Here is a 27,677-nt window from a genome sequence, read left to right as displayed (position 1 = left end):
TTGTTTACACTACTCTGGCGTTTTCCACCCTCGAAAACTGAGACTTTTGAAAACGCTGCAGTCCCCGTTTTAGTTTGAAAACTCCGGGGTTGCGTTTCAGTGTAAACGGACCAAAACGGAGGCTTTTGAAAACGATAGCGTGGCTGCCCACAATCGCACTGCCTATCCTTGACGACTGTGTAAACAATAACATCATGCTCATTGTTGTACCCATAGGTGTGTGTATAGGTAGATACCCCATTCGACCGCTCAAAGCACGTAGATGCGTCCGCCATCTAAATAATAGGGATCTACCTATACATATCTATGGTTGTACCTGCATGAATGGTCACGTGACATGCGTTTTCGGTTGTGTAGTGTAGACGGAGATCGTTTCTGAAACGCAGAGGAAACGCCAGTGTAGACGAGGATCGTTTTCATTCTAAAACGCCGTTTTAAAACGAAAACGCACTAGTGTAAATGGGGCTTAAGGCTCCATTGCCACTTTGTTTCACTACTTTGCAGACTTGTAGAAGGGGAATGAGTGCAATGTTATGCAGCTGAATCCTGCTTTGTTTAGATGCCAAAGCTGTTCCATTACTGTCAATGGTGTGTGCCCCAGCGTCCTGGATCTGTGTGTTTGTGCAAGTAAAACAGGATGTGGAAGTAGTGGATCTACACTGGCATGTTTTTTTAATGTGAAAAAACATCGGTGTCGCGCAAAGTCTGCAGGAACATATGTAAGGATGGTAAAATTGTGCAGATTTTTGAGCCAAGGGTTTTTTTTTAATGAAATTAAGTTGCATGGTTGTAGAGTGTTTGACTGTCTAAAAAAATTCAGAAAATTTAAAAAAATAAAAATAAAAATAAAAACTCTATTTAAATTTGGCCACAAAATTAGAATTTTAAAATATATAAAATGCAGTAAAAATAATTATAATCATTCTAATATGCTGATTTAATTAAAAGATTCTTATTATCAGTGCTGAAATCAGTTGTGCTGCTTAATATTTTTGTGGAAACTCTGATACTTTTTTTTAGGATTCTTTGATGAAAAGAAAGTGCAAGCAAACAGAATTTATTTGAAACAGATTTTTTTGATAACAATGTAACATATTTTACTGTCACTTTTGATCAATTTAATGCATCCTTGAGGAATAAATGTATTAACATCCCTTAAAAAGGTACTGACCACAAATGTTGGTTCCCTCTCATAAACAGGATGCATTTAAAATATAGGATGCGGTATAAAATACACACACAGTAAAACTAAATGCACTCATTTTTCACTCACACTGCTGGTCAAGGACAGGCTGTCCCAGTGCTATATGGGAATTTTCTCTGTGGGGTTGGACCATTACAATTTCTCCATCATCAGCTTCTTTGATACTAATTTATCTCAAAATAGAATGCTTAGCATCTATACAGACCACAGCGAGTGAAAGATCTAAATCGTTCTTACATATCAAAGCTGATGAGGGAATACCTGAGGACTGCTCCAAATGAGACAGTGACAAAATGATTTCATTGTCTTTCTTGAGATGCTGATAGAAGGATTCTCAGTGGAACCTGCAGAAAACTGGGAGGACGTATAATGAAGAAGCATATAAAGGGGAGATAAAGAAATGGTGCACTGGGAAGGCTAGTTTACGTTCGTCTGCAGTGAAGGTGATATGATCTAAATTGAGGAAGTGGGGCACAAAGAGTTCTCTCTGTGATGTTATTGAAATCCATGGAGCAGACAGAGATAAAACTGTGCTTTATCACAGAATGAGGCACAATCCATCTGCATTTCACATAACACTGCCACTACACAAAACACACACACACACACACTTTTCCTGCTTGTGTTGAACTTAATAGAGCGGGTGTCAGCATTAGGCCATGATAACATTGAGTTTGCAGCATCCAAACAAATGACATACAGGCACTGACAGCTGTTAACTGGGTGCAAACGCACTTTCAGCAGTTTGCATCACTGACTATAGAGACATTTTGAGCTCGCCACAGGGAAAACTCAAGCCATTTCAAACTTTGCTATCATACTTTCTTTTCTGTCAGTGGATTTTGAATAGTATACAGTGCTGGTGTGCTGTGGACTCTAGAAACATGGGTGATGGGTAAGTGTTTGTTGTCATAATATTATACCTCTTAGTGTTATTATAACACATAAGAGGTGATAACACTTCACATTAGCGCATTCACATTGCCCAAATGGAATCTATAGCTGATTTTGAGGTGAAATCTATAAAATCCTGCAGAAAAACATGGTAAAGTGTACTGAAAGTATAATTTATACAGAAAATAATAAACATAATAAGTGATACTAGTGATACATGAAACAATGTGTGTAAATTTAGTTGCCAAGGACATCTAATATAATAAGTGTAGCAGTCATTGTGTAGGGTATAATGTACAGTTAGTCAGTCACAAATAAATAGAATGTGAGATATTCAACTCTACAGTGAGAACTTTTTGTAGCTGAAAAGTGCATGCCTGAAATTGATCAGCACATTAAACTACTTCATGGGTTTTTCCTCTCTTGCTCATTCGGCTGATTACAGAATGATTTGCTCAAATTACATGGGTGGATTCATCAATAAGTGATGTAACACTTGGACTAAAGTGGGCTAAGCACTCGGCCTCTTCCATCCCGTGGAGCACAGGCCTGTAGTGTGCCACTGTAATGTCCCTAAATTCAGCAGGGGAAAGAATGAACACTGGATCCTGAGCGGCCACAGCAGCTGTGGAAATGTTATGCCTGGCTGAGACGGCACTAACAGCCACAAGTTCCCATGGATGATGCATGGATGCCTGCACAAATACTGGTATTGTTCACCAAAACAGGCTTCCTGTTCTTTAGCCAGTTAACTTGTGATGGGTGTATTTTCACACATTTATTCATCTTTTGGTTATATTTTGTGTTGAGAATTGGCCCCATAGGGGGAGTTTTTTTTTTTTTTTTTTTTACTTTAAATTGCAATTGCTTTTCCTTTTTTCTGAGCAAATTATACTATATACTAATTTGGTACAATGCACTTATTGTGTACATACATGTTTTTATATTGCACTAATATTTTTAAATATAAGTTACACCTTAACCCACCCTTAATCCTACCCATACCACCAAACCAGTCCCTAACCTTACCCGTATCCCACCTCAATACAATATGAACACAATAAGTAGTACATTGTACTTATTTTTTGCTATAAGCACATAGTTAAGGCAAACTAATATAAAGTGGGACCCCTAACTCTCACACTGATCTTCATTAAGACATTATTTAATATATTTATTATCAAGTAATTTCTTCATGGGTACTATTGGCTGGCTTTACAATGTGAGTGATTTCAGGACTTATTATCTTTGTAGGAACATTTGTTTCAGTATAATCTGGGCTAAACCTGATTTACATACACACAGAATGTAGTTATTGCTCAGTGGCATTTTGGTGAGTGAACTGTAAAGCACTGTCATTATCTGGAGTGAATTTAGTTAAATGGGGTAGATTCTCTAGTAGCAAGCTTTCAGTCAGTGAAAAATGATTTTGAAATCATCGAAAATAGGGTTTTGTGTGGGGACAGTTAGTATTTTTCTGCTGTGTTAACAGAATATCTGGACTGGTGACATTTAATCATAATACCTAAGTTATTAATCACAGCTGTGCTTAATTAGCAGCTTGTTTTTATACAACAGTTCAATAAAGAATACATTAATACTGAGTAACTTACATTTTATACAAAATTAAAAAACAGTAACTTTGTGTGTTTTGGTCTTCCAATGAAATTACAAACAAAGTCACAGTATACTGACATGAGTCTCAGTTGAACACACAGAGTTTCTGCATGAATCAGCATTTTGAATTAATTGGTTACGTAAATGATTCAGTGGCTCATTAGTAAAGTCCGTTGTTTTGTTCCTGAATGAATCAGTACTTCTGAAGGAATCAGATGAGTGAGTGATTGAATTGCTGCACCTTTCACCTACTTACGTATATGCCCTTAAAAGAATGTACTCTCTTTGTGAAGAAAAAAATATGTTTATGTAGCAGAAGAGTAGTCAAGATTTTGGACATGCTACCGTACCATGTCATAAATTTGCTCAGTTAACGTGTAACCTGTCACCATAAACCAAACTTTCAATCATCCCGTCACAGTTACAATCCTCATATACTCATACTTCACATTTTCTTTATTTAAATTTACACTACATAAACAATTCTTTCTACCAGATTGGAGAGAAAACAAGTAGCACATTGATCTGCCAGTCATGGGTCTTTCATGTGGAAAACTTGTTTTTTGCATTATCCATTTAACAGTTATTGGCCAAATATATCTCTTTTGCTATTGTGCTGTTCGTAAGTTAAGTCTGTTCCAGATCAAATATAACACAAAATAAATAACATTTAAACATTAAATAATTATTTTTCATCAGGTTAGATATTGATTATTAATAGCACCTCTTGGGGCATCTCTTCGACCGTCAATCTCACCAACACCTGTCATGTTCGTAATTCTTATTATTTGTGTGTGTAGTTCTGAACCCGAAATCTCCTCCAAAACACGATGAGCAGTCAGTAATATCAGCCGTTAGTCTGTGAATGAATCCACACTTTAAAAATCTACCAAAATAGTATCTGGAGATTTTTGGCATATTTTTTTTTTTTTTTTTCAAAATAATATGCTTTGGGACACATTTGTTTTCATCTCATGTATCTGCATTTTTGAACAAATTGGTTGAATAAATGATTCAGTGACTTATTTGCAAAGTTCCTTGTTTTTTGTTCCTTAATAAAACAGCATTTTTGAATGAATCGTTTAAATGAATGATGCAGTCATTCACGCATAAAGTCACTAGTTTTGTTCCTGAATGAATAAGTGTTTTTGAACAAATCAGTTGAGTAAAAAAAAAAACGGAAGTGACTCATAATGACATTCGTTTCTGAATGAATCTATTTTTGAATAAATCTATTTATTGTCTGATAAAATAACTGTCATAGTTACATTAAAAATATGCATCCAGATTAGTGTTAACATGGACGATTCTACTTTATAATGTTTAACAGAATAAATATAATGCTATGACTTGCAAAGATACACTGTTCTCTCAAGACCAGGAACAGTGAATGTTTTAAAGTACATGAGACAAGGGTGACTGAGGGTAAAGGGTAAAAAAGGCTATTTAAGGACGCTAGGAAGACTCAAGGGAGGTTGTCATTCATTCAAGTATATAAGCTCAAATCTCAGCACTACTGGTCTTAGGTGGGCTGTTTCTAGAAACCCATCTGAGAGCGGGCAGATGAGGGTGCAGTGCTGGAGTAAGTGCACTGATCCTTCAATGCACTGATGAGAGGAGACGGGTTAGAGGCATGTGAGCATCTGTTTTTAGAGTTTCCTCCCTCTTTTTCACCTTCATGTCCCTCCGCTTTAGTACTCAGACCAGTGAAGGCCCATCCAAGCTGTCTTACAGACACTTTAAAGTTTGTAACAGTATTACACTATTTTGTAGTGTGGTAAAGTACTGGGCTGTAAAGTACTCTGTGTACTTCATTACTATACTTAAATGTTTTTTGGGTAACACTTTAGTTTAGGGACCAATTCTCACTAGTGCTTATTAGCATGCCTATTATTAACATATTGGCTGTTTATTAGTGCTTATAAAGCACATATTCTGCATGACCATATTCTACATCCCTAATCCTACCCAAATAAACGTAACAACTACCTTACTAACTATTAATAAGCAGCAAATTAGGAGTTTATTGAGGATAAGTCATAGTTAATAGTTTGTTAATAGTAAGAATTGGACCTTAAATAACGTGTGACTGTTTTGTGTGTGTGTGTAATTTGTACTTGAGTAAAGCAGAATACTTAGAGAATGTTTACTTACATTTCCAAGAAAAACAAGCATTTAGATATTTAAAGTAAATGCACAGAAATATATATTTTTTGTTAATCTTACTGAGTTGACAGGTCAATTTAATGTTATTTATTTCACGTTTATGTAAAATGTAATTTGTTATGATCACCCATCCCCATGAAGAGACACCTCATCGGTCACCATAGCACAATCTTAGCTAAAGCAAAACATTTTAATTATAAGATATAACCGTCACTGAAGATGGATAAACCTCCATATGAACATGGTTAACGATCAGATTCTAAACAACTATGACAGATTATAAAACATCAAATGAAAAACAATCATAAAATCAGCTGCTGACAAATTTTTAGGTGTCAGAATGTAGGTTTCGGTTGGATTTCTGGTGTGTCCTACAGAAATCATTTTCAAGACACTTAGTTAATGAGAAATTCTGTTATTGGTTATTATACTGGTTACTGGACACTGGCTATTAGTTATAAATAAAAGAGATGTTAACACTTCACATTACAATGTCTATGTTACTTGAATTATCCATGAAAATTATTACAATATATAATTGTGTTGCACAAAGACTGTTTCCACAAACAAACTGCATATTATCTGCATGTATGTTAAATGTACAGTATACTAAATATACACTACTTCATAAACTTATGTTACAATACTATAACATGGACAGTAGAATAAATATTTCAGATGAACAATTTACAAGCATCATATGTGTAGCGTATATATTCACAATATTGCTAAAATTCGCCTTTACAGAAAATATAAGGAAAAATTCTTCTGTAATTAGTGTATATGAATGAATAAAGCATTAGCCTGGACTTCTTAAGTTTGCAGAATGACAAATTATCAAAAGACAGGAATAGAAGTGAAGGGTGTGGGGAGAGCTGCTCTTAATGTGGAACGGCTGAAACTCCCATGGAGAACATCCACGTGCACTATGTCCAGAAACAGAGAAACGCAGACTATTTTAGGCACTATGCATTTAAAGAAACATTGCCTGTAACTGTACATCTACACACATACAAATATAGTACAACATCAAACATACTAATCTGTTTTTTGCAAGCTATTATAATTATCAATTAATCTAAGATTCTGTGTTTTTCCATTAGAGAGAACTTATTTATACGTATATTACTTAATTATAAGACATGTGCTTAAGTATTGTATTGCAGAAGTACAGAGAGTAACACTCTGTGTGATGGAAGAATGGAAATTATGGAGAACACTTCCGTCTAAATTTACTGTATAAGTACTGCGTCCAGCCACATTAGCACAGCAGACTCATATTTTCAAATCAAGCATAGGACATTGTAGAGAATTAATTCAGCATGAAAGTTAATAATGATGAAAAAGGACAGAATTGATGTAAATGGAGAATGGGGAAATGGGGGGTCCAAGACTGAAACTAATTCCCCAGCTCACTGACCCATCATTGAGCATTGCCTTGTGAAGAAAAATGAATAAATGTCTTGAGAAAATGACAGAATGTATGAACGTTCATTTAGAAAGTGCAATAAATGGAAAAAGTTAGGATAGGTAAAGAGAAAGTTAAATAGAAGACAAAATTAAATCACACTTTACAATAAGGTTCCATTTGTTAACATTAGTAAAAAATACATTAGTAAACACAAATGAACAAAGAAAAATACTTATAAAGCATTAATTTAATGGAGATTTCAACATTTACTAATACATATTTAAGACCAACAATAGTATCTGTTAATATTATATAATGGACAGTACAATAAACAGTTGTATTTTCATTAACTAATGTTAACAAAGGTGACAATGTATTGCATTAACAAATGTTATCTAATGTTGTAAAGTGCTCTATATTATATTATATTATAACTATAATAATATATAATAATAAAAAATATATAACTATATATTACATTTTTTATAGTTATATTTTAAATTTATTAAAAATGACCCTATGCAACCCAAATCTCTTACAAGCATAAACACAACTCACATTCATTTTCAGTGATTTTTCTCTCACTAGATCCTTATGTAATCACCAGTAGGGGATCTATAAAGGAAAATACATTAAAAGCTGTTAAGCAATGTCAGAGCTGTTCTTATGCTCCTGATTTAGGTACTATCTCAGTGGAATGGTCTGCAACGGCTGCACTGGTTTCCTGTCTGTAGCTGTGAATGTGGGGAGGTGAGTGTGCTGTGAACCCAAAACACAACACAACTATTTATGTGTTTATGAATTTACATATGCGTGACTGCGCTCACATTCATTTACTGACTGCAGCGATGGGAACTGAGGTTAACCCCTCAGCAGCTGTGTGTTTGTCATCCCTGGCATTTGTACATCCACAGAAAACTCCAAGAACTCTTCGGTACATGCAGCTGTTCACTTCTTTTTCTTAATACTATCCACCCCCTTCATCTCTCTCCAGTGGGCTTTCATTGGGAAGAAAAACAAACCCTCGCAGTCTCAATCACTCGCTTAAAAGCTTTCATTTGCAATACTCAAGGAGTACGGGTGATACGAGACATGTGGAAATACTGAGATATAAACAGCTGCAGGCTGGATCTTAACTGCTGCATTAAAAACCCATCATGGCGCTTTGCTGTTTTCACTTTAAGCTACTTTTCCATAAGAAAGAAAAGTTGATCAGTTTAATATATCAGTTGTTTCTCCTAGACAGCAATGAGATCAAATGCAGACTTTTGACGAGGCTCCTGCTTCTTAGATTTTTCTCAAAAGATCTCAGTGTTTCGTCAGTGGCTGTCAACCACAGAGCCTCAGCAAACTTTTAAGGGGGCCGCAGGATGTCTTAAAATCATTTAAATCAATAAATTATTATTAATATATTGAAATGCACTAATCTACATTAAATGAGCAAACACAAAGCATGCATTGTACCTTCACAACCGTTCCCACAATGCCTCAGTCTGTCTCCTGAGCCTCCAGCAGATGTGGGGTTAGATTCCTCGCTGTGTCATTAGTGAGGCCCTGCTTCAGTTCAGAATGACACATGAAGAAAAGAAAACCTCTGTGCCGGGGACAGAGATTATGTGTCTCAGATCATAATACAAGAGTCATGCTCAAATTTCTTAAGCATATATGAACAGATCAGACATTTACATTAAGATAAAGTATTCAGAGAGTCAATATGTCTTTAGCGTTGTACACGGGTCAGAGCTGATATATTTGATAATTTCACCTTTTAATTTGTATGTTCAGAGCACCGTTACTCTGTTTACTGAAAACTGCTGATGTTTCAGATAACATGGTTCAGTGAGTGGACAAGAGGAAACAGAATAAACTGCTAAACAACAGTCACTAGTTTATCTGATTTGGAACTGAAGCACAGCAAAACATGTAACCAAGTATACACAACTATATATATATTTAGTTGTGTATACATGTATATCTCATGTATATTTTCTCCAAGCTTTTTTCAAGGTAAATTTATATATACAGTGGTGGCCAAAATTATTAGAAGACTAGTATTTTCAACAGCTAAAAAATGGTTTTAAGTCAGTTATTTCTATCTTTTGCTGTAGTGTGTCAATAGGAAATATCAGTTTACATTTCCAAACATTCATTTTGTCATTAATTGTAATAATCCAGTGAGATTGTTGTTTGCACAAGGAGTCTGACAACAGCCAGTGCTCCACACAGAGATCTGATCTCATCATCATCCAGTCTGTCTGGAATGACATGAAGAAACAGAACAAACTGAGACAGACTAAATCCAGAAGAACTGTGGCAACGTCTCCAAGATGCTTCAAGAAACCTATCTGCAAAGCTACCTGAAAAACTATGCGCAAGTGCACCTAGGGCAAAAGCTGCTTTAAACGCAAAGAATGGTCACACCAAATGGTTGATTTAATTTAGTCAATAGAAGTTATTTGACAAAGAAAATCTATTTATGACAGCATCCTCATTTTACAGCATTTTTACACAATTGCCTAAAACTTTTAACAGTACTGTAGCTTTGCAGGTAGGTTTCTTGAAGCATTATATCCTTATATCCTTGAATGATTGACAACCTCCCTTGAGTCTTCCTAGCGTCCTTAAATAGCTTTTTTACACTTTACCCTTACCCTAAGGATTATAAAAGTTTTCTTAATAGATGAATTATGTATTGTAATGCTTTATTTAATAATAATAATGCATTACATTACCTTAAGCACAGTTGTAATACATTATAATAGCCTACTTCATTTTTACACTTTAAGTAAAATGCATTAAAACACATGAATGACCAATGTGCAACAAGGAATCTTCAAATCTCAAAATGCATTTTAACTTTATTAAAATTATTTTTTATTAAAAATATATATAAAAACATGTAAATATTTAAATTGCATTATGCTCACTAAGGCTGCATTTATTTGAAGGAAAAATACAGTAATACTGTAAAATACTACGATTGTAATGAGTGTTTTCTATTGTAATATATTTTAAAAATTGAAATTTATTCCCGTGATGCAAAGCTGAATTTTCATCATTATTACTCCAGTTTTCAGTGTCACGTGATCCTTCCGAAATCATTCTAATATGCTGCTTTGCTGCTCAAGAAACATTACTTATTTTTATCAATGTTGAAAACAACTGAAATAGAAATCTTTTGTAACCTTAAACGTATTTACTGTCACTTTTGATCAAATTAATGCATCCTAGCTGAATCAAATTATTTGAACTGAAATTATTTGACTGAAAAAAAAAATCGTACTGAACCTTATAACCGAGAGTGTGTATTTATACAGGTTTTATAAGTATAGCAGTCAAGCCCCTGACAACAGGCACAACCCAGCCAGCAGGTGTCAGTGTATTTTACTCTGGGCTGGTCTCTAGTAATCCTGTGTGAACTTTACTTGAGGACAGCACTGTTCATACAGGTCTATAAAGTTGAGTTTGCGACACACTGCCATCTGCTTCCACTGCTTCCATTGTTAACTGGGTTAATTCCCTCTGGAACACCCTCTGAGAGATAAACACCCAGTGAGATAATCTCTAATCCAGGATTTTTTTTGCAGCAGCAGCAGGATCATCTAACTCAATTAAAGTTTACTCCATTTGCGGTCAGAACTCAAAGAGTAAACTTGTGTCTGGTCTCTCTGGAGACAGGAAATAGATCACAGGGATGGAATGGGATGGGAGTGTTGCAGCTGTTTTCACACATATTCAATAAATTACATACTGAAATAAAAATTCTAAGGCTAAACTGAGATTTTAAGTGTTTACCTTACAGGCAGAACACAGAGTCTGAGCACTGTTTGGAAAAATTTATCTTCTTTCTCTTTTGTTTTTGATGCTTGATTGAATTCACGCAGAAAGTAAGTTAGAAGAAAATAAGTACCTCACTTTGTCAAGAAAACTGTCCTGCTGTCCAGGCAATTATTCAGACTCAGTGTATCCAGTCACAGGTCACAAATGGAAGGATGTAACTTTTTTATGTAAATGTCACAGCACCAGCCCTGGGGAGCTGAATCATCTGATTTGCTGAGACAAACCACTCACAAATCACAACTTTTACATTATTTTTTAGATATCTAAATAAGGATGCATTGCAAAACATGGTTCTGTTGTTATATATCAGTCATTTATAAAATAATAAAATAATTTTGTTGTTCGCATTTCATCAGAACTTTCATCATAATAGCATTCCATTTTAATGCTGAATTAATCTAGAAATCTAATTTCACTTTTACTTAGAATTCTATTATTTTTTTTCTAAAATATTTTTGATTTTTTTTAATGCAATTGAATAATGCAGTCTTTTACCTTGCACTTTCTGTTTAGTTAGACTTTTCTCACCTTTAAAAATAATATTTAATCTTCCCGGCATCATATCTGAGGGAGAGACCACACAGTTCAAACAGAGGTAAGTTTTCACTATTTCATTATGTTTATGCTCCTATAGGCTTCATCAAGATTACAGTCAGCATTTTTACAGAAAAAAAATATTCTTCTTGGCACAAAGCACGATAATTCTGACTGTAAATAATTTACTGTGGTATAATGATATTTGCAAGTTAAGGAACCAGTTATTTTTGTACAAACCTTCAACCATATAATACAGTCACAAAATATTTTGAATGCAACAGAACCGGCAGAAAACACGTTTTAAAAGAAAATTGTATTGGGTTATTAATATTTTTCAATTATAATATTATTCATTATAGTGCAAACTGATTTATATCAACCGATAGTTTAACATAAATTCCAAACTTACTCTGACAGAGTTGAAATAATTTAGCACTTTAGGGTTCAAGTTGATAGCGGCACTTATGTCATGCTTACAAATGGCAGTGATTCCTTAAAATGATCCAGCGACAATTCAAAATCTTTTTTTCCGTTTTAATTTTTCTGGATTCAGTTTTTTTTTTCTTTTTAATTTTTCTGAATGATTATATTAAATTTTAACAAAAAAAACATGTCTAATTAATTAAAATCATGAAACTTGTTTAATTTCACAGCAATTTAGACCTATTAAAAGTTTAACAAAAATTACATTCTTAGGGCCCAAATTCTGCGCTTTCTTTTTTTTTTTATTTAAATTTTTCTGTATTCCGTTTTAATGGTTTAATCAAAAACATATCTAATTAATTGAATTCATAAAAACAACTTAATTTATTAATTTGTATACAATAATAGGGCCTTATGAAATTTTTATTTTATTTACTAATTTTTTAGAAATTCTGTGTTGTGTATTTTCATTTTTCCGGTAATCAAATGAAGGCGAAAACATTAATCTATCTTTTATTCCAATGAAAATTAAACAAACCCTTTAATTTTTGTACATTCAAAATGCTACACAACAGAAGTTTACTGTGTAACGAGCAATGTCACGGAATTCGTCAAATATTGAATGAATAAATCAAATGCAATTCAGTACACTTCAATCAAACCGCGATATGGACTAGTGTATGTGCATATTAAATGGCAAAATTACTATTTAGCTACTACAGACGACAACCGCGAGCGTTGCGTGTGCTTAAATAGCAAACTAGCAAATGAAACGCGCGTCTGCGCCGTTCATTCCGTCACATTCCGCGTTACGCGGTAAATTCCGTTTTATGAATAGATTCCGGGATTCCGTCCCCATTTTCTACATGGCCCTACTTTTGCTAAGAAGCACGTTCAACGCGGACGCACAGACGGTTGTCGTGGTAATGAACACCAGAGCAACCACTTGTGCGTCCGCACTGAACGCGCATCTCGCATATAAAAAGCATTTTAGGGGGCTCTTGGCTTTTGGGGGCCCAAGGCGGTCGCCTACCTTTGCCTAATGGTTAAGTCCGCCTCTGAGTGGCATTATTCATCAATAAAGCATTTCTTACCAAAAAATGACACGTTAATAATTCTTCTAAGTATAACGGTTATGATATCTATAATCGATTCGTTGTTATCAGTAAAATCAAATAGGCCTACACGATTAAGAATCATACATCCATTATTACCAACTATCCAAAATGATGCCTGGTCTAAAATCGTCTCATGCAGTGCTTGTATCTTACATGGTTGATCACTAGATGGCGACATATTTCATCAAAAAGATCAGAGTGTTAGGAGAGACTTCAGCAGAAAGAGTCTCCTGGAATGTATTGTAGTGCTATTGTATTACCAAATATCCATGAGAGATTTGATGCTTCGAGATGTAAGGGCACATTTCTGAAAACATCTCATACTTCCCTCTTATAGCTGCTATAAGGCATCAACCTAAAGGCAACTGTAATAGGATCCTGCGTGTCTATCATCTTCAGAGGAGTAACAGATTCTTATCAAGCACCATGCAGTGTCAAAACAATCTTTTTTTGAAAATAGATGAGAAAGTACATGCCACTACATGATGGTGGAAAAAAATCTCGTGATGAACAGCCTGTTCCTCTGGTTCAGGGCGTTGCCTGCAAGACAAACAACACATTTGAGACAGACAAACAGGCAGAATGAAAAGAGAAAGCAAGACATAGTAAAGGTCAATATATTATAATTTGTTATTGCCACGTGTTAACAGAAAGGAAAACCTTTACAGACCAGACATGCATATAAACCATGTCAAGATATGAACTGGTGAGTTAAATCTTAGAGGAACCCTAATAAAATAGACAATTACTCCTACCCTATCAGCACAGAGTGCATAAAAGTCTGCTGCAATTCTCCACCTACAATTCAACGCAGCACCTGGACATGTATATAAGTATAAAACATTGTTTTGTTGCTTGGTAACCCATATGTTGCACAGCAGGGTTCCCTTCAGACTTTGTTTTGCCAGTCACAGAGAGGTTACCTGGAAATGTCCTGCACAGCAAGCACCGCCTAGCAGCAAATGAGTCAGTGATACCTGAAGTGCAACTGAACGGGTCCGGTGTTGCCAAGTCCGTGGTTTTCCCGCGGAATTGGGCTACTTTAACACTGTTTCCGTGGGTTGAAGCGATCCCAATAACGTGATATTTAGTCCCTAAATTGCGAATCTTACCAGGGGAACCCCGCCAAAAAAACGTTCATTTTCTTCACTTCTATAACTGTCTGGTTCAGCTCAGCTACCAAATCTGACCTCAGAAGACTACAGAGGCTAGTCCGGACTGCTGAGCGAATCATTGGTACAACCCTCCCTACTCTTCAAGAACTGTACTCATCCAGAGTGAGCAAAAGGGCTGGCAGAATCACTCTGGACCCCCCACATCCAGCACACTCCCTCTTTGAACTGTTGCCATCTTGTCGACGCTACAGAGCTCTGAGCACCAGAACGACCAGACACAGGAACAGTTTCTTCCCTCAGGCAATCCATCTCATGAACACTTAACAATAACTGTGGAACACACACTAATACACTCATACGCTTATTTATCTAACACACATACTCAGTCTACATTTCAATTTGCACATAATATACCTGTACATACAACTGTCTATTGTTATATACCTGTACATACAACTGTCGATTTGTATATTTTTTATTCCTTATTTTACTTGTTCTATTTTTTATTTATTTTTATTTTTTATTATCTGTGTTTTTTGTTCTGTCACTGTCATTCTGTTACCACAGGAGCTGCTGAAACAGTTCTACTCCGCCATCATTGAATCTGTCCTCTGCACTTCTATAACTGTCTGGTTCAGCTCAGTTACCAAATCTGACCTCAGAAGACTACAGAGGGTAGTCCGGACTGCTGAGCGAATCATTGGTACAACCCTCCCTTCTCTCCAAGAACTGTACTTATCCAGAGTGAGCAAAAGGGCTGGCAGAATCACTCTTGGACCCCTCACATCCAGCACACTCCCTCTTTGAACTGTTGCCATCTGGTCGACGCTACAGAGCACTGAGCACCAGAACGACCAGACACAGGAACAGTTTCTTCCCTCAGGCAATCCATCTCATGAACACTTAACAATAACTGTGGAACACACACTAATACACTCATACGCTTATTTATCTAACACACATACTCAGTCTACATTTCAATTTGCACATAATATACCTGTACATACAACTGTCTATTGTTATATACCTGTACATACAATTGTCGATTTGTATATTTTTTATTTCTTATTTTACTTGTTCTATTTTTTATTTTTTATTATCTGTGTTTTTTGTTCTGTCACTGTCATTCTGTTACACTGTGGAAGCTTCTGTCACGAAAACAAATTCCTCGTATGTGTAAACATACCTGGCAATAAAGCTCATTCTGATTCTGATTCTGATCTGAAACGTGATATGGGGCTAGATTTGAGTAGCAGTTGGGCGTGTTTTTGTTGCGATAACCTGGCAACCCCCAAATTACAGTAATTCTATCGCTCCAGCAGGTGTGGTGACGAGTGCAACGGGCTGATCGAATGAAGTTCAACTAGAGGGATTTCCACCAGGGATCACTGCACTTTAACCTTTAACACACGCACATGATGTTTACTGAACCTTACTCAACAATGACACGATTATGCACAGCTGGAGATCACCACAGTTAGTCATAAACTAGGAAGTGACACAACAGATAGGCTATAAAAATATTAAAGCAGAAGTGCAAAAGGGTATGAGCCACGAGTGACATGGTTTCGACTTCTTTTGCTTGTGCCATCATATATGCTATCAGCTGAATAGTATGGTGTGACTGAGCACAAATGATATGGTATGTTTTGTCCAGAATCTCCAGAAGCAGTGAATCATCAGTTTGTCAGAGATTAGTCTAACAGAAGCTAATGTTTTTATATAGCCTATTTATTAAATATATAATTATTATCTAGTTAAATGACAATATTTATTGTATTTAGGCCTATGTTCTGTCAGTGTTAGGGATGAAACAATTAGCCTACCGGTTTGACGATAAATCATGATAAAATTCCCCACAGTTAGTAATAGCTACCGTTTCATATTTTAATCATCATTAAAACCGTATTCGATTACTGCGATTTGAACAGGATAAATAAATACTGTCCAAGGAGCCTACTTAAGTAACAGTTTGACCTGCGCACACCGCAGTGTAGTTTCGTTTTGTGTGAAAACATGGGGGAAAGCTGGGTTTAAAAGAGTGCTAAGGGAATTGTACAAATGAATATATGAATGAATTAATTATATGGATGTACCTCTGAAGGTTCTTACTTCAGAAAAGATTCAATGGCATTTTGTTTTCATCTTCGCTCCATATAATAGCCTACCTAAAGTAGTGCTCTTAATCGCAATGCTTATTCTGCTGTTCCATAAGCACCACCTAGTGTCAGAGAGTGGGTTTACAGAGAGTAACATTTACATTCAGCCTGTGTGCAGTTTTTGTCTGGCCAAAAAACGGACCGAATTTGAATTCCCTAAGGTATTTAGAATTATTTATGGAGCAGATAAAATACATATGATCATTTATTAATCAATTATCATTTTGACTTAACCCTTTTCTTTATTTAAAGGCTGAAATGTGAGATTTCATTTTCATTTTATAAAACCTTTTCAACGTTTTATTTGAACATTTTGTACGTGTTAGATAAAATGTTGTCAGTCATGTTGTCGATTAAAATCTGGACATCATTGGTAATGTTAGGTAGTGTTTACGCAAACAAAAAGTAATTTTATTTGCTGTTTGTTGATTTTAAATATAAAACTTGGTGAAACGATTTGTGTACTTTTTGAACATTTCCAGCACATTTTAACAATACCGTGACAATAGCCTACTGATAACTGATAATTTTGGTCACTATAACCGTGATAAGAAATTTTCATACAATTAAATCTCTGTGTTGTCTGATTACGATAAAGGCTAAACCGGAGGGCCGTCGCTGTAAATTAAGTACAAACACCGCTTATCTCCCGCTCTCTTATCCTGTATCATTCCACCAGGCGATAACCAACATAATGACCAGCATAACCCTGCACCTTCTGTTGTCATGTGACATAATGGTTTACTATGATGCCATAAATGTTTGAATCTCTTTAGAGATTTGTTTCTCTCCTTGGCTCTGGTTCCAAAACTGACCAGTAAAAACATTCTGAACCTTTGTGATGGTGACAGATTAATGCATGTTTATGCAGGATGGGTATCGTTAGACCAAATTAGATTATAGCACATTACTCATTGTTAATAAAACAATAAATAGCCTACTCCTTTTTAATGGATGAACTGGTGATCAGTGTTGGGGGTAACTCATTACAAGTAACACGAGTTACGTAATCAGATTACTTTTTTCAAGTAACTAGTAAAGTAACGCATTACTTTCCATACAAAGTAACTAAGTAACGGAATTAGTTACTTTTTTATGGAGTAACGCAATATTGTAATGCATTACTTTTAAAAGTAACTTTCCCCAACACTGCTGGTGATTTGTGACTACCCTCATGAATGAAACGCCTCCCACAACCTCTCATAGTTAAAATCTGGACTGATCCGTGTCGGAGTGCTTTGTTTCAATTCATTCTCTGCAGCAGATTTGAAGTCAATAAGAAAGAGAAAAGATTCTGTCAGTTGGTGAATTCCGGTTGACCACAGAACAACCTGTTCCAGCTATATCGAGTGCTAATAACATGTTGTATAACTTGTTGTAGCACCTACACGTCAACACAGGTGAGGTATGCTAACCTCATTTTGAATATTATGCTCGACTCATGCATTTATTTCATGTATTACCAAAAAGCAAAAAGACACGAACAGAATCATCAGTACTGTTTATTAAAATAATTTACTAGGTAAAATGTAAACAGACTTACAAGTTTCTGATGTTGAACATAATGAATTCACACTTCTCAGCCTCCTCCCCTGCAAGTACGTCCCTGTAGTATTACTGTGTTAATTAAACACAAAGCATAACACTTTACCCTTGGACAAAAGAAAAGACATACATTAAATGCACCTTGGGCTATGACTGTTTGAACGCACACAGGGCAAGATAGTCGAGAATGTTTCTTGCATGGAGAGAGCGGTAGAGAATTAAACATGAAGCGAATTGATAATTCTATGGTCTTTTTCACCATGGTGACAGGCACAGGTCTAACCAGCTTCATTAAATGCAGTTCCAGAGGCAGCCCACACAATCCTGCCCACGACTGAAGAGGCATACAACTGTGCACTGAAGTGACTCTGAGACATGGTCGGCTCTGCAGGAGGTTTAACAATATTTTCTGAACACAAAATGAGAAATAGGAAGCATACCATCTTAGTTGGAATATGGTGTAACATTTTAGCTCATATACAACTGGAAACAATGTAAAAAATTTTGGAAAATACTGTAATAATGGAAATGGAATTAACACATGCTTTATTAGAGTTATTTGGGTTTAATTTCATTTCTATTATTATTATTATCAGCATCACGTTTATATTATGTTTTTATATCTATTATATATTTTTGGGTTTTCAACAATTGTAAATGTTCTCAAAAATGCATATGCATGCACCATTAACCAACCACAATTTAGAAAATCCCAGTTTGAAACATTACGAAAATAAATATACACAAAACTGTACAAAGCTATAAAATAAATAGTTCCACTGACACATTTTTCAGTTATATTGTAATATACTGGAATAAATTATGCATGACTGAAGGGAGTAATTAAACTCAATATATGTCTCTTTTGGTCATCTATACAGGGCACAAACCTCTTTAATTTTTCATTAAGTATTAAGTTCATATTGAAAATGGCGAATGGCTTAATAGTACAACAACAAAACAATGTAACACACTCAATCAGTAACAATTCTCCCATAAACCTCAACGACGACTCCATTATGCTTTATGGATTACGCCGCAAAGAGATTGTTTTGTAAGGGCTGAAATGTCTGATAATGTCATATTTTCTTGTTGTCAACATTTAAATTTTTGGGACTGTGCTCGGTCAAAAAATAAAAATAAATCCAAAAAGTTTTGAGCCTAAAGGTTCGGCGTTTTGATAGTTTACCCAGAAATGGGAATTATTATTCTCTCTCCCTCATGTCATTCCAAACCTGTATGCTGCGATTATTTGCTAAAACTGAAATCATTATGTAGCTCTTGCCATTACACAACATTAAAAAAATATCATAAAAGTGGTTGATATGACTCTTTATGTGGTACATTAGGTCATCTGAAGCCAGGCAATATGCAAAAAACAAGCCAAAAGCAACGCATCGTGTTAAGTTACTACACCCAGGAGAACCAATGGCATTTTAGCGACATTAATACGCAATCTTTGAATATGGAATCAGATACGGCGCTGCTGAGGGCTCTGTGTAGTTGCTCTAAATGAGACTAAAACGCTTAATGACCATTTCCCAATCTATTTCAATGCATTCTCCAGACTCTCTTTTGATCTTTCTCTGTCAATCTCGTTCTCTCTAGTGCACTTTAAATTCACTTTGAATGCGGGCAGCAGACGAGATATTTCTCATCCACAAACCTGTCCTGGCATGTTAGAAGAATCCGCAGGAGCGCCTCTCTCATAGGAATATAAGACTCAAGGGATGTAAACGTTGCAGGAACAGACCATATGAGCTGCATGAGGACAAGCATCTAATCACAGATTGTGACCCTCTGGGAGAGTGGAGGTCAGATGTGTATGCAGATCTGTTCTGCTCTCATTAGACACTATGATGGAGGTGTATGCATGCGGACATGAAAGCCATTTGTCAAACGGAAATATAAAAGGTGTTGTTGGGGGATTCAGAGAGGTGATGGAGAAAAAAAAACAATCTGTCAAGCTCAAATCATAAAAGGTCTGCTCACACAATGTTGTTTTTGCGTCAAAGGCAATGCATTTTGAATCTGGCTTCAAAATATTTGGAACACGAGTTGTATGTCTACACAGCAAAAATGATTTTCTTACTTAGTATTTTCATCTTGTTTTCCAGTAGAAAAATCAGAACATTATTAAATCAAGATACATTTACTAGAGAAGCAAAACGACATACTTTTGTTTTTGTTTTTTTAGAAAACAAGACATCTTAACGAAATCCTATGCTTGAAACAAGAAAAATATCTGTCAATGGGGTAAGAAAAATAATCTTAATTCAAAGTTTATTTTTCTTGTTTTAAGCATAAATTCACTTCATTGTATGTCATTCTGCTTCTCTAGCAAATCTTCCTTAATTTAATAATGTTTAGATATTTCTACTGGAAAACAAGACAAATATTCTGAGGAAGAATTTTTTTTTATCCTTTTTGGTCAAAACAAAGTTACAAAGTTTCATTGTATAGAAAGAGCCACGGAAAGATACTTCAAAATGTCTTCTTTTGTGTAAAAATAACAAGATACAGGTTTGTAATGACATGAGGAAGTCCAACTCTACTAAACAAAACAAAAACAATATACGTCTGGACACAAAGCATAAGGAGAGAGAACTGCACTATCAGCAGTGCTCATCTTAGCTCTGTTCTGAACATGTGGCCTTAATGTTCTCCACTCGGCTCCATTGCAATCTGCATATTCTGATCTAAACAGACAGAACCAGGTGCTTCGCTCCCCTTAAGTAGTGGGAGATACGCCAAAATGCTCTTGCACTCAAGTGTGGGCAGTCGGAGCAGTTGGAGCAGTTCCAGGACAAACATTTACACAACAGTTTAATGGACTTACTGGAAGTGTAGGGGATAATTAAACCCCCCAATATCACCATGTTACAATACTCATTGTTCATCATGTCCCGACTAGAATTGAATTTAGTTTATTTACTGGCAGCAGAAGCATCATTTCACAACGTTGCGCTAATTCGCTAATCCCTGTTAAGACTGCGAGACCTGACTGTAAGAGGTGCTGTAATAATTGGTCATGTCAAAAGAATAATCTAAGAAGTTCAGCATCAGCTTTACCTCTGCTCTGTGGTTGCCATGGAGACCTAGCAGCCAATGACTCCGGAATTCCGATGAAGGATTCCGACAAGGAATCATGTCAGTTCTTGTGCATGTGGACTTATCATACATAAGTCATGACAGACATAACAGATCTTAAGTCAAACGAATCCAGACACATTTAGGGGTCTATTGCTCAGGGTTAAACAGATACTGTGCACATAGTCTTCCCTCTCGCATTCAGAGTCAATTCATATTGTCGCTTTCACATCTTTCGCAACGGTCCTGTCCTTGTAATCCATTCCATCTTCTCCAGCTCTGTCACAACAAGCAGCACCTCATGGAAAACAAATGCTACCGGTCCATAAAGTGCATCTCAGTGGTTAATACTGTCATCTTGCTAGGTTCCCACCCCTGTGAAACTATCAATAATTGCCATATTTACACTATTAGTACCATCAAGTGCATTTCTAATTGTTTTTAAAGTCTGTTATCCCTGCTCTTTTTAACTATGCTTATTATCACAAGCTGTTACTGATAAGGTCAGTGTTGGCATACATTAGAAAATATTAAAATAAAGGACATATCAAAGACATTCAGTGCTCGACGGCACTAGAGTTTTGCACGATTTGCTCCATGCGATACCTCCATTTGAGTTCATCTTGTTGCTTTTTTACAACGCTGCCTTGTAAATGTTTCTTCCAACTAGTTTGTAACTGAATCATTTACTTGATTCCCCCAGATGGGCTCTTTTGCTTTGAAGGTTCCCTTGCTGTGTGTCCCCAACTCCAACTTGAATTTAACGCAAGCATGCTGAAATAAGCCAAAAGCTGTGCGATACAATTTGCAGAGGTAGAATTTCCATTGTATGTGTCCATTCTTTGCTATTTGTGACCAGTGGGCTTTCCTCAGTCTGTTGAAAGTCACAAGCTCTACATTTGAAATGTAAACGGAGAGGGACTTTGCTCCTTTTAGAGGAATACCAATGCTTTGTTTATCTTCCAATAAAAGCAGCTGTGGCTACTCATTAGCATCCTGTTAAAGTTAGTCTGGGTGAAGAAGGGGTATTAAGACGATGACACTGCCTTTGAACACTTGAGCAGTTCAAACGCATCTCGATTTCACACCGAGCTCTCATCAGGTTTACTACACAGCTGCGTGTGCTTCCTCTTCTCCAGGATCCTGTTGAGCTCCTCTGTGAAGGAGTAACAAAGCGGAGACGTGGTGTCTCCATCTGTCTGTCTCAGCAACACATAGCTGTTGCCATTCATCTTGCGTAAGACGCTGGGTAAAGTGGCAGAGAGTCCATTGACGTACTCTGATTCTGGAGGCGGTGGGAGAGGTGGAGCAGGAGGAAGCTCTTTGTTGGGGGCCGTTGTTGCTTCTCCAGGGACGATCTGCAGCAGGCCGTCGTGAGCGTCCGGTTTCCCGTTGCAGTGGCTGGAGATGGTCTTCAGCTCCAAGTGGGCACCTCGCTTTCTTTCGCCGCAAGCTGCAGCCCGTAAAGAGTGTTTACCCCTCCGTCCTTGCAAACAGAATCCCACGTAAAGCAGGACGACTGTTAGAACAAAACACAGGCCTCCTAGGATAGTGATTAGGGACAGGTACATTGCCTCCATGTTCCTCACGGAAAGAAACTCGAAGCGAGGAGACACTGGGGTCGGATGGAAGTCCTCCGGGGAGTCACTTGGGGAAGTTTGAATGGTCCAGTAGATCGCTGTGGTCAAGCGTGGCCGCGTTGGCTCCATGGGAGGAGGTGCGGGAAGCTCCTGGCGGACTGTCAAGCTGTAGATCACCACAGGAACATGGACACCATTCTCCAGGGCAAAGCAGCAGTAGTCGCCGCTTTGGTAAGGCCGTGCCTCGATGACCAGGAGGCCGTCAGTGCCAACGCGGTAACCAGAGTCCAGTCCATAACCCCGCAGTTCCTTTCCATTCAACATCCACTCAGGGGTTGCCAGATTGGAGCTGAGCTCACACTGAAGCAGCACGTCATCACCCGCCATCACAGAGCGAGAGCGGTGTAACACTTGGTCTATGACAGAGCAATGACACGCACACATCAGTTATAATGACACTGGAATAATTTAGGGTTAATTAATTAGATCATATTACCGCAGTAACGGTGATTCATTGGACACTACGAAAACTGGAGTGGTCCCACAACCTTAGATATTGGCTCATATTTACTTCATCTGACTTTCACCATTGAAGAATTAAAAGACACACTGCCTATACAAATTTTAAACATCTTCATAGTGTTGTTGTTTACTGAAATTACGTCTATTAAGAATCATTTTTGTAAAAGGAAATAAAGCTGAAACAAACTGAAAAAGTCTTAGATGAAAAACCTAAAATGACTAAAACACTTGGCAACTTGGCCTTGGCAGCTAACTGAAATAAAAGTACTAAAATTATTAATATGTAACTAAAACTAAATTAAAGCTAAATAGAAATATAAAAAACGACAAAAGCATATAACAAAATGACTAAAACTTACCCTAAAACTAAAATGAAACTGAAAATATAAAAATGAAAGCTAATTCAAAATATGAATAAACACTTTAAAAGTATATAAATAACACTGAATCATCACCGCAACACTGACTATTATAAGAATTATTTTTCATACCATCTGCTGTGGATTCATCACAGCCCTGGTTTCCATTCAGAATGTCCTGTGTCAGATTGGCTCTGTAGACAGAAGTTATTATTAGTTATTATCATGCACCGATATTAATTCTGACCAATACCAATAAATACTGATTATGTCCATATTATGACCGCTAACTAATAAATGTCCAGTTATCTAAATAAAAAAAATAAAACTAAATAAAACTAAAAACAGGTTTTACCAGTGAATTTAGGCATCACAACATTATAATGCACGGTATGAAAAATAAATATAAATTTTACAATTTGCTAAAGATCACAACATTTAAGTGAGCATTAGGGTGGCAAAGGTAATTGTAATGTAAAATAGGGGAAATGATCATGAACAATGAAAAATTCAATATCGCCAAAGAAAAAAAAAACGTTTGACAACCAAAATGATACCAATATATTAATGTTTCAATGATCAGAGTTCACCAGCTCTGAGCCAGACACTTATCCAAGATGCACTGGAGTGGGCGGTTCCATGACATACATAAACAAAATCATGCTATGAGCTCTATTTGACAGAGAACCTACACTGTGATATATGTCAGTTACAGTGGCTCTCAATCAATTAATTCAAAAGTTAAGAATGGACAGCAGAAGTATTCATGACCACACACTCAAACCTTCTGTTATGTGATGTAATCTCCACACACTCCAGTCCATCCCAGGCACAGAAGGGATCACGTGCCATCACACAGTCAAAGCACGAGGAATATCTGCTGCATGTGGACAAGGGCAACTGCACCACAGAGGTGGGCGAACCCACATACACACTCATCTGAAAGGTTCAAGTGGGTAGTAAGATTCACACTGTGGGCTGTGCATAAAATCAAGTCATACTCACATAAATTCAAACAGAATGTAATGGGTTTGGAGACTTTAAAATGAGAACAACCTGTTGTAATGATGGATTTAGAGACATTTTTATTTAATTCAGCTTCCAGGATGTGCACAGGTTCATTTCTAACCTGTTTCTCAGAGATGATTATACTTTCCACTGGCTGGGGTTCCTCAAATAGCTGCAGCTCCTCAATGATGTGCAGCTGACCGTCAACCTTCACAGCCCTTTGCATCCAACCTTCATCTGGAAGAACATCAAAACAATTCAGAACACTGCTGCACTCAATAAAAGCGCCAAGTGCTTGATAGATAAGAGCTAAAGAAAGGTCACTGTAACATACATTACCTGTCCCAATGAAGAGTACGTGGTACATCCGATCATCTAGACCAGTCACTCTGTGTACAGCAATTTTGGTGTAGTCCACATTCCTCCTAAACAGCATGGGGCGCTGTTTTTGAGGAAGGATCTGCCTGTACATGAGCGGATGGCGACGGACAAAGTGAAGTACATCGTCTGGCAGGTTGGTGGATGAGTTGATGCCTTTTTCTCTAAGTTGATCTGTGATGCACTGAAGAGAAAGTACGGGAAAGTTCCTTTCTGACAATAGCTACATACATCCTGCCATATTTTCACATCATTGAAAGGATAGCAGACACAAACAATACAGGGTCTGAAATTCTCTCTTCTTCTGGCACAGTGGGATTGCACTCTAATTTCCAAGAACCTGTTGAGAATGTAGGACATTGAGCTATTCTCGGCATCTTGACTGAAAATTTACATCATTTAACTGTCATTTCAATTATCCGACAGACACTGTTCAAGTGTTTGAGAAGAAAAGCTTTCAGGAAAAAAACTTAATTTTCAAAAACTCAAAATAGGCCAGGAAAACCAAAATCATTTAAATTTCTGAAAACTTCCGAACAGCAATTAAAGCTGCTCACTCGCATACAGACTCGCTCATTAGCAATATCACAGATTCAAAATTCATAAAGCAGCCAATCAGCAAAGATTTACTGCCTGCTACTAATCTCCATGGCAAAACGCTTTGATGAAATAAGCCCATTTTCTCCATGTGCACTCTATAAAATTGCTCATCAGCGTCTGATTTCTGGATGAAACCAGATCGACGCTCTACCTGTACCTCGCTGTGCTCTCTGAAGCAGAGACTTGTGCGTAAAGCACACAGTGATTAGAGAACTTTAGTAGCTCAACCTATGAAGTGCTGACTTGTGCTTCCCCCGTCAGTGTCAGCAAGAAGGCAGTGTTTCAAAGATGAGGATAATCAGGCCAGTGTAAGATGAAACAGGGGATCAGTATTACTGTAATCCAGTATGGCTACTGTTGGCCGTACCGAGCCGGGTCGTGGTTCTGGCACCTTCCCTGTGTACTGGGTCCATTTGTTGCTCGAGTCCTCTTTGCTTTCCATATAAGGCCCCTCAAAGGCCCACTGGATATCCGAAATGGAGTAATGGCAGATCGCAGACGCCTTTACGTTTTTCCTGAAAAAGAAGTAAGGAGAGAAATCCAACACTACATGATATCAGGTAAAACCCTGAGCCAATGTTGGGACGATGAACACCCACACTCAGCCATTTCTTCAGGATATATTTGAAGGGAGCACAAAGAAAATTTGTGAATAGAAGGTGCATTCATGAAAGTGGTGAATCAGCCTAGGTGTGAGCGCTTTGTGGTCGATCCAGTTTCCAGTTTGTACGCTTGGGTTTATTATCCGAAGAGCCTCTCAGCCTGTGCTGCGCTCATTGTTTTCAAGGTCTTGGCATGCCGGCATAAAACCCTCATAAGCCCACTGCGTAACCATGGAAACACGAAAAATAGATTACAAATTTATCAAAACGTGAGTGAGAGAGGTGAGGGATGACAGTGAGTGGGTGAAGGGGGCGAGACGGGAACATAGACAAAGCTCCTCAAGTGATGAGTACAACCTAGTGAAAAAAGAGGAAGGGGCACTTGTTAGAAGTGACTATAGGGGGAAAAAACAGTAATGGAGGGGAAAGAGTACTTCCAGTAGTAGCTTAATGGAATATTTCAACTAGAAATAACAATTCTGTCACTATATACTCACACAGTGTCATTTGAAACTTATATGATTATTCTTTTTCCATTGAACACAAAAAGAGAAATTTAGCAGAATGTCCAAGCTGCTCTTTTCCATACAATGACAGTAGACAGTAACAGAAAATGTCAAAAATGACCCCCAAAAAAGTATTGTCAGTAAAATTAAAATTTCAGCTTTTGGGCTCAGCAACATGTTTAAATGGTACCTGAGTGTTGGGCCGCTAAGCCGTCTTTTCACTAATTTTAGCTGTGCAGGTAAACCTCACTGCCCTGATCTCAAGAGGCACACTAGTGACTGACACTAGAGGCTGCATTCTTTAGCGTTTTTGTGATTAGCAAGCCAGCCTAATTATTTTATAATTATTACATAATTATTTGTATTGTTTAGCCATAGAAAACCTATTATGTTTTTCTTTCAAATGTATTTGCGGTCATTGGTTTTGTCTGGCTATATTCAAACACTTATTATTCATTCATTTTACTATTGCAAATAACCTGAGAGTAACAGTTGCTTCAAAACCAATCTGAAAGATTTGCATGACTGGAACTAGGGTTCGGAATACGACAATCGTACACAAATAGTGGAAAAGCAGCTTTAAACAGATTTGTCCACATCTCATTTCCAATATGTCTTAACGCCAGGCTCCTGCATCAGCAGCACCACATGCATGCGTCGTGGTACTCTCCTGAAAGCGTGTCGAAGACTGACACGGAAGAGAAGAAATTGTTAAATAAAGTTGTTCTTTTTGTTTTCTTTGTGCACAAAAAGTATTCTTGTTGCTTCATACCATTACAGTTGAACCACTGTTTTCACATGGACTATTTTAATAATGTCCTTACTACCTTTTTGTGCCTTGAACATGTCAGCTGCGTTGCTGTCTATGCAGGGTCAGAGAGCTCTCGGATTTCATCAAAAATATCTTAATTTGTGTTCAGAAGATGAACGAAAGTCTCACGTGTTTGGAAAGACATGAGGGTGAGTAATTAAAGACAGAATTTAAATTTTTCGGTGAACTAAC

At 36.9% G+C, this 27,677-nt stretch overlaps 1 protein-coding gene across 2 annotated transcripts in view; it reads right to left on the bottom strand.

The window, feature by feature from the left end:
* Window positions 1-20,434: 20,434 nt before the first annotated feature.
* The window catches only part of LOC107690158 (semaphorin-4G-like), a 38,363-nt gene continuing 31,120 nt past the window's right edge, over window positions 20,435-27,677 (bottom strand). For both annotated transcript variants that reach the window (XM_016488398.1, XM_016488399.1), the window contains 6 exons: window positions 25,934-26,081; window positions 24,928-25,150; window positions 24,710-24,825; window positions 24,365-24,519; window positions 23,713-23,774; window positions 20,435-23,115 (listed from right to left, as the gene is read on the bottom strand). In XM_016488398.1, the coding sequence (XP_016343884.1) occupies window positions 22,202-23,115; window positions 23,713-23,774; window positions 24,365-24,519; window positions 24,710-24,825; window positions 24,928-25,150; window positions 25,934-26,081 (1,618 nt within the window). In that variant the 3' untranslated portion in view covers window positions 20,435-22,201. The remainder of the gene's footprint in view (window positions 23,116-23,712; window positions 23,775-24,364; window positions 24,520-24,709; window positions 24,826-24,927; window positions 25,151-25,933; window positions 26,082-27,677) is intronic.

This window comes from Sinocyclocheilus anshuiensis, unplaced genomic scaffold (assembly GCF_001515605.1).
Source record: "Sinocyclocheilus anshuiensis isolate Anshui unplaced genomic scaffold, SAMN03320099.WGS_v1.1 scaffold1581, whole genome shotgun sequence".
NCBI classification, from domain to species: domain Eukaryota; kingdom Metazoa; phylum Chordata; class Actinopteri; order Cypriniformes; family Cyprinidae; genus Sinocyclocheilus; species Sinocyclocheilus anshuiensis.
The sequence above is the reverse complement of the archived record's forward strand: the minus strand, read 5'-3'. Positions and strand labels throughout refer to the sequence as shown.